The 14841-nt window shown below is 43.8% G+C and overlaps 1 protein-coding gene across 1 annotated transcript in view; it reads left to right on the forward strand.

Moving 5' to 3' along the window:
* The window catches only part of SLCO3A1 (solute carrier organic anion transporter family member 3A1), a 140702-nt gene extending 126362 nt beyond the window's left edge, over positions 1-14340 (forward strand). Inside the window, exons 9-10 of the mRNA XM_063169893.1 lie at positions 1978-2042; positions 6610-14340. Of these exons, the coding sequence (XP_063025963.1) occupies positions 1978-2042; positions 6610-6989 (445 nt within the window). The 3' untranslated portion in view covers positions 6990-14340. The remainder of the gene's footprint in view (positions 1-1977; positions 2043-6609) is intronic.
* Positions 14341-14841: the final 501 nt, after the last annotated feature.

Consider the following 14841-nt stretch of genomic DNA (forward strand, 5'->3'; position numbering starts at 1 on the left):
GAAAAATTTAAAGCTAGCTTTGGTGAGTACCTCCCTGACTGGAGTTTAACTTCTCTCACCCTGGACCAAGTCCAAGAACATAAGGAACTTGGAAGTCTGAAGGACATGTCTGAGTTAAGCCAATGTGAATAGGTGGGCAAAAGTAGCTTATTCAAATAACTGACCTTGTGTTATTTCCAGACATATGAAACACTTCACCTTATGATATACATAGATATCTAAGCCCACATTTATCCAAAATTACTTAGCTGTCCAAGCTGTCACTTACTGAGACTAATAACCAGAGGCATAAATAGCAGATCCATTCTGCTGCCTGGAAAATTCCAATAAAATTCAATCAATAAGGTCTGTATTAGAAACACACTCTTGAGTGGATTTTGGACAGAACAGCTCTGTGAGGGCATGTCTCCCTGCAGGATACAAAATGAGATATTCCACCTACTAGTTCATTTCTCTCTTTGCATCTCCGGTAGCTAAAGGGAAATCAAATTTCCTCATGATAAATATTGTGACAAAAGCAATTTAGAGTTTGAAGAGTTCTTTGTTCAAGGAAGCTGCCAGCACCTTTAGGATACAACATGGAGACATCTTAGTGTTGCTTTCAAATGAGATAAGCCAGGAAGAATACCAGGGAATAAGAAAAGCAAAGGGAAGATGAAACATACTCAGTTCGGAGCTGTAGGAAATAAACAATTCACACATCCAGATTTGTAACTTCACTCAGAATCACTGATAGCTGACAAAATGTACCAAATGTACAGCAGAGAGCTCTGAGCCAGGTAGCACCTCATGCTCTCTTGCAACTGCCATCTTCCATTACTTAAAGAAAGTTGTGGCATATGAATGTGTCCTTGGTGTCCAGAGCAGTGACAAGTGACACTGGCAGCTCCCATGGCTATTTAAAAATGGACTCAGTGTCTACAAATTAAATGTCTTGTCTTAGCAAGTCATTTGGTCACTGCTGTAGTCAGTGAGAAAAAGGAGATGTCTCCAAGTGGCAATTCTTACTCCAGCCTAAGGTATGGGGATTGACTTTGGTCTTAAATATAGAAAAGTGGATGGAAGGACACCACCACCAGTTAAAAGCCTACTGTGAATATTCCATGTGATAATCTATTTTTTCATTAAAACAAACTTTTAATGCTCTGTTTCCTTCATTTCTCACCCAACTGCAGAATCCTATTTGAGCCAACCCATTAACCATTGGAACATTTTTCCAAGGTCATATAATTCCTGGCATAAAGGCTTTGGATATAAAGTGTGAGGGTCTGCCTGGAAACTGCTGAAATTCATCCCTAGGTCACAGGCTTCACACAGAAGTCATGGTGTGATATTACATGGCCCATGAATGTGTGAGAGGAGGGCAGACGATCAGAAGGATCTTCTCCTAACTTAAAAGCTGTCTTAAAAACTGGTTCTGTTTTATCAGTTTTTGGCTGGTGCTCCTCCAGTGTATTTATACAGAGAACCACCCCTGCCATGAGTGTTTTTTTAAAGCACCTTTGAAGGATAACTCTTAATGCAGCAGTGGTTGTGTTCATAGCAGAAAGCACTGCAAACTGCATGAAAACTGGTGTTGAGCACTTCCTCTCTGAATCACCAAGCTGACTGAACCTTTTGGTCCACCCTTCTCCCTCCCTCTCTTGTTCCCAGTAGTCTGGGGAATTTCAGAACCAAAAGTTTTCTCTCCCTCCAGTCCTCAACATCTGCAGCCTTGAAAATTTGATGGGGAGCTTATAAACATCCGATGTCAACATTAGCTGTTGTTATTAATGACTTGGCTAATTCCTGAGCCTATCACCAATGCAATTACTTTTGGGGCTGTAGGCAGTTCAGGAGAAGGCAGAAGAAAAACCCCATTAATGACTTTTTGAAGAGGTGCTGGTGGCATCCTGGCTGACAGCGCAGAATGGCCACAGGGTGTGTTAATCAAAGCAGAACAACAGGAATTGATTTCTCTCTCCCTCCTCCCTGCAGGACTGTGAGCCCTGAACTCAAGTCTTACGCTCTGGGGGTGCTTTTCCTGCTGCTCCGGTTGCTTGGTAGGTACAAAAGTTGTGTGTCCTTCTCTCCCACCCTTTGTTCCTTCTTGGAACACTCCATTTTTAACATGCAGAAGTTGGTTTCTACTCCGTTGCAGAAGCTGATTTCTAGTCTCTGATTTCTACTCTGTAGTGCTGTCCTTGTCGTGAGAGGGGTCTGGCACACAGGTGTCCAAGCCCTCTCCATGAGGGATGTCAACCAAGGCTCCTGAAGCACTTTTCCTGCCATTTGTGTTGTGCTGATATTTTTTTCCAGAACAATTTCTCCCCATGTCGTGAGAGGGGTCTGGCACACTGGGGTCCCTCTCCATGAGGGATGTCACACCAAGGCTCCTGAAGCACTTTTCCTGCCATTTGTGTGGTGCTAATGGAAGAAAATGCAGTGTTGCATGGAAATGGCTGTTTCTCCCATGGTCCCACACAACCAGTTTCTCTTCTGTAGCTGTTAATAACGTGTCAGCAGCTTGTAGAATTACTGCTGCACTGCATATTGCTGAAGGAGAGGGATATGGATTTTCACCCTCCTTTGAGGGACAGGACCTGTGCTACATGGTGAGTTTGCCCCTTCCTTTGGGTGCCTCAGAAATGAAACCAGGAAAATGAGAGAAGCTGAGTCCTTGTTTCCTCCTGTGAGTTAATATCCCATTAAAATGCTTATGGCTCCTCCTCTGCCCCAGTATGTTCTCCTCATGTATGAATTAAAGGGAACATACCAGGCTGCTGCTTGTTTCTGGCTGGGTTTTTTTTCCCCTCTGGAAGAGGTGGCTCCTATTTTAAAGCTCTTCTATTTCAGCTCTTTAGTTTCAGTGGTTCAGGGCAAAATCCTCTGATCCATTGTTGTGTGGGACCATCTCATGCCCAGGGTTTCTGCATGTTGGGAGTGGAATTTATTTTTGTAGCAGGGCACAGAGAGCACCTTCCCTGCATGGCTCCCTTGGTCCCAAAGGAATGAGCTGGGGACTAAAGTGCCATTTTTTAGGCTACAGCAAGACACTGGGAAGTACAGCAATGAAAATCCAGCAGTACCAGACATCACTTTGAATAAGTGACTTCATTTTTTTACTTATTGTTTTAACACCTTAATCCCCATAAGCTGAACAGGAAATTGTGCTCCCAGGCCAGTTTACAATTAAGCCAATTAGATGTCCATTGGTTTTGGTGAAGTAACTGCAGCCATACAAAAAGCTCCCTCAAGTTAACATGCCCAGAGCTCAGATAACTCAAAGGGAAGTTTCTGGGATGACCAAGGTCAGCTCTGGTTCAAGCCTTGCAAACACAGCATTCTCTTTAGCTGATGGCGCTGCTCGTGGGTTTTGGCCTGACTTCAGCTGTGACTGGCTGAATGTGGAGTCTCAGCAGACAAGTGTGCAAGGAAGACAGCTGTGGGCTGTTGTTTCCAAATGGAAAATACTTAGAGGGGGGAGATTTTTAGCTTTTCATTTTTCCTTTCAAAAGAGAGAAGCCTCCTGAGATAGCAGCATCCTGAATTCCTCTAAAACCAGGCTCAGACATGTATACTTAAGTTGAACAGATTTCTTTTTTTTCATTCCAGTAAAGAAGCCATAGTGAGAATTTAAATCCAAATCTTTATATGTTGCTCTGTCACTAAGGGATTCCCATGAAATAAGACAATACATCCTGAAGCATATCAGCAATGTAGCTGGAACGCACGGAAAATGAAGAGAAAGATACTTTTCAGTATGAGCAAGGGTATCCAAATTGTGCCTCTATCAACCTGAGGTTTGAGAATAGCTTTACTGATTTATTTTAAAAGCTTTTCAGTTCACCTTTAAGCTTTGACTTAAGAAGACAGCGATAATAGCTGCTTCTTACACCAAAGGAGAGAATTAAATGCAGGAGGTATGAGACCCGAAGGTGCAATCCTAGCTAATAGATTTCAGTAAGACAGAAGCACCTTTTTTTTATGCAGCCCTACAGTTTCTGCTGTGAAATATATATAAATATATATAGAGAGCAGAAAATTTTGCAACACTTTGCAGTAAGAGGTAGTACATGATTGACTCTCTTTAATATTCACTGTAATAACATGAAACATGACTGAATTCTCCCGGTATCCTCCTGCATATATTGTCTCATTTCATAGGAATCTGCTGTGAGAGGGCAGCCTAACAGTGTCTTCATATAAAAACATTACTGCAGTTTCCCAGAGAAGAGAGTAAAGTGCCACTGGAGCCAAAGGTTCGGAATGGATTTGTCTGGAATGGCAAAGAATTTCAGACCTTTAAGATCCTGGATGCATTTTTTCTGGGTGGTGTTCACTGTGCATCCTAGAAGAGCCTCTGCTTACCAGGGCACTTCCTTAGATTTTTTTTCCTCCAAGCTTATGTTGTTTGCCTCTTACTCTAACATGACAAAACCCTACAGTGTTTCACTCTCAGAAGGAGTTTCTGGTGTGCAGTGCAACTGCTCAGCCCCCTTGTCTCAGGGGTTCTGAGCACCAAACTTGCTCCTGTGTGTCTCTCATCCTCTCTTCTGCTCAAAACAACCTGAAATACTCACTGTTTGCTAAAGGTTTTTCCACATGACTGCATTCACATGAGAGTAACTTTGGAGTTCAAGGGAAACAGATCCTTCTTCAGGTTTTACAAGGAGCACTTTCCAGGCCAAATTGTGGTGGACACCAGCCTGGAGCCAGCAGGTGGGGATGGCAGCTCTCCCTGAAGCTCAGCCTGCACATCTCCAAAGCTTTGTGTCAGCATCTCTCAGCATGTTAACAAGCAGGGACTCACCTCAAAATTATGATGCACATGTTATTTTCTGTTATTACAGAAAGAATGTGGCTCCTCAGTTGCTGCCAGATCTGGATATTACCCCTGAGGTGCCATCCAGCAGCACTGGGCACACAAACTGCAGTCAGCAGCAGAGCCTCTTGCTTCTTTGTGGCAGGAGCCCAGCTGAATTTTTAAAATCCAGGTTGAGTGTGTGGTTGTTCACAGGTTTCAACTAAAAAAGTGTCTTTGAACTTAGAAGCAGAACCAGCCCAGCCTGGATTTTCCAGTCATTGAAATGATGAACACAGAGCTGGTGGTGATATTTTTTCCAGAACATAGATAGGTTTTTAGATATGATGACTGGAATGTGTATTTCTAACAAACAGATTGTCTTGCCTTTTTATCATCTGGTTTTACTTACTACATTTGTGCTATTAATGACTGGTTCAAATGAGAACCAAAAGCCCATATAACCTCTCTTAATTCCTGCATTTACCAACATATAAGGAAGATCAAACAAAATCTGCAGAGCTCCAGTCATCAAGAAAATAAAATAAAGAGATCTCAGTTACCACAGAGAACAGTGAAGACAACCAATTTATTTGTAGTCTTAGGATACATGTCATGAATGTCACTACTTTGCTCGTGACAAGCTGAAGGAGGGTAGCTTTTTTAAGCCTGGAAATCCAGGTTAATGATGAAACTAGATCCAAGATTAAACACTTTCCTGTCTAAAAACTGCACTCCTTGTGTCTGCTGTCACAGGTATTTATAGAGTCTCAGGCATCAGAGCACCTACGGATGCATTGATACTGTCAGGGGGGTGTTGTGCCTGCCTGCTGTTGGATTTCAGTAGATCCAATGCTCTCTTTGCTCACTGCCTTAACCCACAGCAGTGACTTCATCCATCAGGGCTTTTTTCAGGGTTTTTCTGCTTCTAGCCTCTGCCCATAAATACAGCAGAAGGTAGAGAAATGGTTGCATTATGTAGAATGTTCACATTTTCTTCCCAGTGCTGCACAGGCTGGCTGGGGAGCGCAGAGCTGGAGCGTGGATGTCCTAATCACCATCAGGCTAATGGGAAATGGGGGGTTGCTGCAGTGTCCCTGCAGGATGAGGGAAAGGAGACAAGAAAAACATTTCTTTTATTAGTTAAATGAGATTGGAGTGATTACTTTGCTTGAAGATTGCAGCTCTTCTGCAAACCATGATTGAGAAACACTCATCGGTAGTTAGCTGCAGTGGCTGTGGGAGAATCCTGCTGTGATATTTCATTTAATGGCACTCTGAAATTTTCCCTTCTTTTCTGATGGCATCTTTGACATCTATTATGGGCTATTGTTTCTTTTCCTTTGATCCAGAGAAAACCTTTTGCTATGTTTTGATATCAGGGTACAGTCCAAAACGGGATCTCAATGCTGAGGCTGATTTTAGGTGCTGAACCTGGAATGCTATGAGATCCTTCAGGGCAACACTCTAAAGTGCAGAATTGCAAGTTTCGAGATGGTGAACTGCAAGGCTGTCCTCCTCCTCTTTCATTTATCCCTCCACTTAGTCTCATTAGGCAAACAAGAAGCTTAATAAAAGCCACTCAGACTTGAATAAGATTCTTGCTGCATGTTGCTATCAGCAGGATATAACGTCTCTTCCACAGATGTTAAGTCCAAGCTAAAGGCTCATCCACAAACTTCATTCAGGTTGATTTAGAACTTCAAAAATTAAAATCACAGGCTGCAGCTGGGACTGTTAGCCTTGATAAAGTACCCTCTTTCCACTCACTGCAATCACGTCCTCTCTCTTTATAGAAGCATGACTTGTCTCTCTTATTTTGGCAGGTTTTATCCCACCTCCTCTGATCTTCGGGGCTGGGATTGACTCCACGTGTCTGTTCTGGAGCACGTTCTGTGGGGAGCAAGGAGCCTGTGCACTGTATGACAACGTGGTCTACAGATACCTGTATGTCAGCATTGCCATCGCCCTCAAGTCCTTTGCATTCATCCTGTACACAACCACCTGGCAGTGCTTGAGGAAAAACTATAAAAGATACATCAAGAACCACGAAGGTGGTCTCAGCACTAGTGAGTTTTTTGCCTCTACTCTCACCCTAGACAATCTGGGGCGGGACTCGGTGCCCCAAAATCAACCACATAGGACAAAATTTATCTATAACCTTGAAGATCATGAGTGGTGTGAAAATATGGAGTCTGTTTTATAGTGACTGTGGAGGAGTGAACTATATTAATAATACAAGGGTCCTTTTTAATAAAAACAAGGAGAGAGCACGAACGGAAGAAGAAACAACTGCAAAACAGCAACGGCAACACAGGAAACTTTTGTCTTTTTCTCAAAGCCAGACCCAGCCAGGATTCTTGAGAACAGAGTGTTTTGATGGGATCACTTGTGACATCCTGCAGGGTGCTGGAGAAAGCAGGGAGCCCTTGTGGCTGGGCACCAGCCCCTTTGGTGACAGCACGAGCTTCCAAGGAGGGCACCTGCAGAGATTCCGCGGAGAGTTTGGCACGGGGTGTAGAGAAAGCAAGGTGATAACAGCAAGCTGATAACAGCAGGGTGATAACAGCAAGGTGATAACAGCAATAGGTCCTTTCTCAGTTGGGATGGGGTGTGTGGGGCCCTGCAGGGCTGGCCAGGCTGGGTGCTGCTCCAACCTGCTGCATCCACGATGGCAAAGAGGCAGCGGTGCTGGAGCCCTTCCACCAGTCACACTCTGTCACCAGCCACGAGCCCAGGATGAATTCCTTGAAAGCTGCTGGAAACCTTCCCAGTGGCCAGCAATGCTGTCAGGGGTATCCAAGTCCTTCCAGGCCTGGCTTATTCACAGATTGCAGCTCCTGTGGCTGTCTGTGAATAACCAGGCTCAGATCTCAAACCCAGTAGAGTTCAAGACGTTTGCTCACACTTGCCAAACGTGCTGTCATTTTTAAAGGGGGATGAGTTCCAAATACTTATCTGTGTAGTCCTCTAATAAGATGGGTTTTTTTGGAATTATTTTCGAGTATGTGTTAACCCTTAAATTGCTGACACTTTTCCATGAGGAGGATTTATTTATGCTAGTTTGGGAAAGGATCCTGTTTAATTCACCCAAACGTAATGTGACTCAAGGGGTTTGTTTAATCCTCTGCATTTTTTATCCATACGCCTTCATTCTAATATGCTACCAAGCCAATGAAGACACATAATATGTTTTTAAAGAAGAGAATGAATGCACTGTGTCTCTATAAAAAACAATTGTCTGTTGGAGAATTATAGATAATATGATGATTTACATAATATAGTTTTTTCATATTCTATGTGACTCAGTGAACACATATATATGTGGAGAGGCTGTTGATGTTCTCTCCAGTTTTTAAAGATATATATATATAATTTGCAATCTAGAAATTGTGTGGTGGATGTTTTCTTTAAAGTGTGTGTGCGTGTGTGTGTGTGTGTGTGTCTGTGTGTGTACAAGATGAGAGGAATACTGACCTTAATCCTTCAGCCCTCACAACTGGTGTTTTATTTTTCACCTGAGAAATTCCACTGACTCTCAGTGGGAGCCATGTGAGGAAGATGGAATCATCTCTCCTGGATGCCACATTTTGTTTGTACATGGGAATAGTACAAACAATAGTCCCTCTGGAAGGCTGGGTTATGGGAGCAGAGGCTGGCCAGCACTGAGCAGCTCAAACTTCCATTCAGCTCCCCACAAAGCATCCATGCAGGAGCACATTTGGCTTGGCTCCTGCAGTGCAGTCCTACCTAAACCTGCAAAAACCATGGGGAAACTTTCATCTGATTACAAGAAACGTGGGGGTCAGGCTTATTTTGTATGCACATTTTTGTTTTCCAAAACATTCCTGCTGGGAAGCAATGCAAATTGGTGGCATTTGATGAGGTTTCTTTTCCCAGGAACCAGAATTGTTTCTGATGGACTAAATGTCAGAAGGGTTTTAAGGGTTAGCATCGTAATTAAGAGTTCCTTTTTTTATGTGAATTTTGAAGCTGTTGTGAACTTGAGGATGTTTAGAGGAGTAACCTGGCATGTTGAGTCAAATGCTGGATGTCACTTCCATGCAGGTGGCAGAGGGGATGATCTTCCCCAAGTCCTTGTGCATTGCTGCAGTGGGCACCCCAGAGCTGGCACAATTACAGAGGGTTGATAACTTGTCACTCATGTTCAGCACATTTTTAGCAGACTTTTCTCTTATCCAGCTTTCCAACATGGGTGTGGAGTATCAAACTGCTTCCACTTGATTGAATTTATATGTGTGCTTGCCGTTTATGCACAGAATTACATATTCAGCAACAATAAGGGCAGGAGAAAAGGATGTATCCAATAAGCTCCGTTGTGCCAAATACTCAACAGATATTGTAATTGCAGATATTTAATTCTTGGGTTTCAGCCATATTAAGAATCACTCAATTGATGAAGGAGTTTAAGGAAAAAAAATATTAAGCTATGCAGTGCCATTGTTATGTTGGGTAGTAAATGATGCTTTTTAGACCATTATGCTGGTTTAGTATATCTGATCTGCTAAAATAGAGAAACTGCATCCATAAAACAATGAATTCAAAAAAGTTACAGGGTGCATAACTGTCTCATAAAATACATATAATTGTCAAGAACGAGCCTTTGAAATCATTCTGTACAGTTCTCTCCATTCTGCAGATTTATTACTTAGACTGCTGTCTTTCCAAATGTTAGCTCATAATTTTATACTATACACACACTTTCAGACTCCAACACAAATGTCACACAATAGAACCTTTCTAAAAGCCTGATTGCTTGAAATTTCATAACCCCTTTCACAATTTCATGATTTTCCCCTCTGAAAGTCCAAGGTGAAGGAGAATAGCATGCTGATTGATATGATGTAAAACAAACTCCCAGTGTTCACGAGCTGTGGTTTGTTGCTGCAGTCAAAAGTCTCCCTTGACCGGAGTTATAGAAACAGGATTCCAGGGCACATAACATTTTCATTTTTATTTTTCTTTACTTTTTTCATTTGATCTCTTCTCTTAGTATGTGTGGGAGATGCAGTTGAATGGGGTTACTTATGTTATTTTTAAGCTGTAACTTGAAATTCCTGCATGATTGTTTTTTTATTTCTTTTGATAATGGAACTCTTGAAAATCTTTTCCCCCATCCCACTCTTTTTTTTTTTTTTCCCCAGGGTTAGGTCTGATGCCTGCAGTGTGAAGGGCTTTGCTGTCAGTGCTTTGGTACAGATTTAAGAACAGATCTTTAGTTGAAAGAAAATACACAGACCAAACCCTTCATCCACACCAGCAGGCATTTTGGGGTTTTTTTTCTGATTTCAGAACCACAAGCCATTTTTGCCTGCAACCCAATTTTTTTTGTTATAGAATAACAAAGGAAGAGTGTCAGACATCCCCCCCCTTTTCCCAAACTGTGTTCTGGGCCTTGACCTGTCAGCACTTCACCTCCATCCTGCAACTGCCTTAACCATGCAGGAAACTCAAAAAACAAGGATGGAGTTAGAAAATCACCCATTAACAGGAACAGGGGCATGCTCTGAGCTGTGTGGTCCATATCCGGTGGTGGAAATTGTTTCTTCATATTCAAGGGCATTGAAATTCAGGGGTTTGTTGAGGCCTCAGTCTCAGAGGCAGAATTGTTCTTTTGGCGTTTCCAAGCACTGTGTTCCCCACATGGCTGTCTGCTAAGGAATGGGATGTTTGGAAAAACAAATTACTTGAGATTCTGCAGTCTCTCTGGGATTGACCAGTTGCCTTGCATGACTGCAGGTTGGGGTTTCCTTTGCCTTGCTCAGATGCCACTCTGGAATGGCCCCAGTGGAATCAAAAGGGGACCCCAATCTAAAATTGGTGCAGATGACACTGGAATAGTTTTCATTGCATCCTTGTTAACAAGGTGGTGCATTTCCAGAACATTCTTTTAATACCTATAGAAATCATCCATTTTTCTGACTTTACCCAGCACATCTTGGATGTAGAGTGGGACTGAGAAGTCCATCACTTGAATTACCACTTGAATATCACAAACCTTCCATTCTTGGCAGTTCAGCTCAATAATGGGGACCTCCCTCTGCCATTCCCCTCTGAGATGCACTAAACTCCTCAGTGCTGCTGCTCTTCATCGTGGTTGGCTCTCACCTTGCTCAGAAGGTGAGAAGGGAAAGATGCAGAGAGGAATTAACTTCCATTATCTGACTTAGCTACACTTCAAAATGCTTCCAAATTGAACTGATGGTCTGCAGACATTTGGAAAGTGATTGGAGTATTTCCAAATGGCTGAGATACATTTACTTCTTTTGCCTTGCAAAACAGAAAAAATTAAAATTAAGGGAATGAATGTGATTTGAACCCCCCTCCTATCCCCATCAGAGTTTTATGTTCATCACATTGCAGTGGAAGCAATGTGCTGAAGGTTCACCTTTGTGTCTCAGACAGACTGACATTTTTTCTCAGTAAATGGGGTTTTGGGACACAGAAACTCCATCTCACAAGCAGCAGTTTGACTCCACAGCCAGCCCACAACAACCTGAAGCCTACCAGCACTGTGAAGCTTTAGCCCCCAGGCCAGCCACAGCTGTTGCTGCCATATGAGAGTTTGTCACAGCTGGGTGTGCTTGGCTTGGTGTTTTCTTCAGACTTTGCCATTCTTGGTGTGATGCTTGCTTTATTCTTGGCAGGTGATGTGAGGAATTGTCAGTATAAAAGACACATGCAAATGCTTCACTGGACTGATGTGATAACAGCTTTGTTTCTTTATTCACAAGGGTTCCCAGACTTACTCCTGCTCTGCCTTTAAATGCAGCTGTGCTCATCTATCCCCCTAATTTCATGTGAACTGTGTTTGCAGACAGCAGCAGGTTTGTTGTTGTTCTTTCTCCAGATCTGATTAATATGTGCAGAGCTCACAAGCCTTCTGTGCACAGGGCAGAGCACCCCTGATTACAAGCAATAATACTGACCTGCTCTGGTTTGCAATAGGGCTTCTGGCTTTTCCTACTAAATCTGGGTTCACCTCTCCCAGCATCCCACCCTGCTGCTGTGCCTCACCTGTTTTGTTGGCAGCCAATTTAGAATTGGTGGAATACAGGCAGCAGTTTAAGATGGGAACTTGTGGTGTGAGCCAGGTTCAGCCATGCTTATCTGATGGTTGAGACTGATCCAAGGAGGAAAGGAGGAAAGTGAGCCACTCAGTGTCTCTGAAAGGATTATCCACCCTTCTGTGCTCCTGGACAGCCCTACTCCACCACACCCATGGTTTGTGGGTGTTTCCTTCCAAACTGACCATCAGCTCCCTTTCTCGAGCCACAGTTCTTCCTTCCCCCAGTGGCAAAGCACAGCTTGGCTCTACCAAGTCAGTACAAGGTATCCAGAGAGGTATCCTGGCATGCAAATATTACTGAGAGGCATTTAAATTTGCCTGGCATGCCAGCAGGTCTCCCTCAGTTTTACATATGTTCAAAATGTTACAGTTTGTTCTGCTTATATCCCCTAAATCTACAACCTCCAGGCTGCAAATGATGTTCTCTATCATTCCATTGACATTTCTAGCCAATCTGAGTCTTAATACAATTGCTTTGCTGAAAAATGGCCTTTCAGCAGTTCTTAGACATGAGGTACTTCTTTATTAACTAGTGATGCCAAGTGAAATCTTTGGCCATTGTCTGTTCCCTGAATCCAGGGGAGCAGAGGGAGGCTGTGCCTGCCCAGCAGCAATACTGATGTTTCCTGGGGCAGAGTGTGAACATGGGCTGCTTTTCCTTCAGCTTCAGGCTTGCCTTGGCTGCTTGGCTCTGAGCATCTCTCAGTCCCAAAAGGACACAGGGAATTCAGGAGAAGCCTTGTGGACAGAGCAATCCATTTAGAGTAGGACTTGAGGATGTTTGTAGTGTTTATGTTGTTTTGCTTCTCAAAGCTTTGCTTCAATCTCTCTTTCTTTGATGAATGGAGTGACCCCAGGGATGGGGTCTTTGGGATGGGATAAGTTTGTGATCTTTCCCCCATTTATTCAGATTTAAGTGTGGCAGAGCAGGGTGTCCAACCCTAAGAAGGAAAAGCTTTGTCCTACCCTGAACAGTTTGTGGTGCTGGACTTGTTCTGCACAAAGTTGGTGTCTGCATATGGCAAGAAGCAATAAGAAACTTGTCAGCTGCAACTTGGCAAATAATTTATAGCAACTTCATACATGAATTTTCCCCTTTATTTCTTCCTTGTAAATTGCTGAGAAAACCAAGAAAAGACCTCCACTGTATTTTGAAGGTCATTTCTGCATATCATCTGTGGTGTGGAGAAGTTGGAAAAGCTTTCTTGTAATCCATACACAGGGATTTGTTCTGGATGGACTTAAAACTCACAGGGGTTATTTCTACTCCCTGAGTTCCCTAAGCTGGAATTTTCTCATCAGTAAGAATATTTAGTTCAAAAGTCTGTGATTAGGAATTGAGTAAGAGGATCCTTGCTCAGTGTCAGCAGGCTGAGCGCTGCTGGACACACCATGCTCCAGGACAGCCAAAGCTTCCAACTCACAGTCCTCTTCCCAGGAATATTCGCTCACAGATGCTTGAAATTCTCAGTATCTCTACTGGTTAAAGCACTCATTTGAGTAATTGCTGACAGCAAACACCAGAAGGGTATGAACCCAGGCAACAGCGAATCGGTATTGAGGTGAAGCAGGTGGTGTAAATTTCATTTGCGATGTTTGCACAGCTCCTGGATCAGAAGCAGAAACCTCTGGGGCATCAAGAGAGTTGCATATAGCCTAGCATGTCTTAGTTCTTCCCAAGTGAATTGCCCATGGGTGGGACAGCAAAAGGCATCTTTCTCTGCCACGGATACCTGAGCCCCCCAAACCCATTTTCTCTTGCAGTATGGCATCGCACAAACAGCAGTGCATTTACCCCTCAGAGCAAACAGTGCTGTGCTTTTGGTGCCTCACAACTCTAACTGTGAACTTGAAAGGAAGAAACGACCCCTGCTCTTCACCTGTGACACTTCCTGCCTGACCAGAGGAGGAGGAGGAGGATGATCCCTCGTGGAGACTCACAGCTGTCCTCCTAAAGTCTTACTGCAGCAGGACCAAATGGTGCTCTGTGATCACCATGGGTGGCCTATTCCCTGTGCTAGGGCTCTGTAGCTCAGCTGCAGCCCCATGTTGCCTTCACTTGGTGTTCTGGTGCAAAGCATGGTGAGGAGGCCGCACATGACTGCCCCTGAGGTCTGCCAGTGCTCTGTGACCACCAAAGCTTTGGAGTCTCCACGTTAGCCCATGAAAGCAGCTTCCCTCACCTGGTTTTGGGGGAAAGCCATCCCAGAGCAGCTTCCCTCACCTGGTTTTGGGGGAAAGCCATCCCAGAGCAGCTTCCCTCACCTGATTTTGGGGAAGAGCCGTCCCAGAGCAGGTTCAGGGGGAAGCTGGAGCAGCGCACAACAGGGAGCTCACATCCATGGGGAGGAGGGGGTGGGATGGAGCAGAGGAAGAGCTGTGACATTTTAAAACCCATAGTGCCTACCACTGCAAATGGAACGCTGTATTGTATTATATTACACGTGACTACCATGTAAATAAAATACAATAAATGTGGTGTTCGTTGGGATTTTGATACAAGTCAAATGCAGTCTGCAGAAATGTTTTTTTTTCCCTGCTGTGTGTACTTATATCACATTCCAGGCACGGGGGCATTTGGAGTTGTGGGAGCTAACAATGCATAAATGGCATTAGATGGGGCATGGTTGCAGTAGGGCTGTTCTGAAATTCCTTTTGCCCCGTGCAGGTGAGACACGAGCACCATCTGAAATCAGTTTACACAGGCAGGAGGAGAGCAGCTCTGGATGTGGTTCATGGGCAGAAGAGATGCCCAGCCAGTGCTTGGTCATGCCTCATTCATGGTGGAGAAACAGCCAGGTTTCAGTGGCTGATCTCTCTTTCTTTGTTTCCCTGCTGCAGAGGTTGACCAGCAGCCCATGCCCTGCCTGTGTAACCTGGTTATTCCCCACCCCTGACAGCCCTCAGTGGCAGCTACACATGAGCAAACTCAAGAGCTTAAAATTCAAAGCATATTGGGAAAAAAGTT

Source organism: Melospiza melodia, chromosome 15, assembly GCF_035770615.1.
Source record: "Melospiza melodia melodia isolate bMelMel2 chromosome 15, bMelMel2.pri, whole genome shotgun sequence".
In the NCBI taxonomy this organism is placed as follows: Eukaryota; Metazoa; Chordata; class Aves; order Passeriformes; family Passerellidae; genus Melospiza; species Melospiza melodia.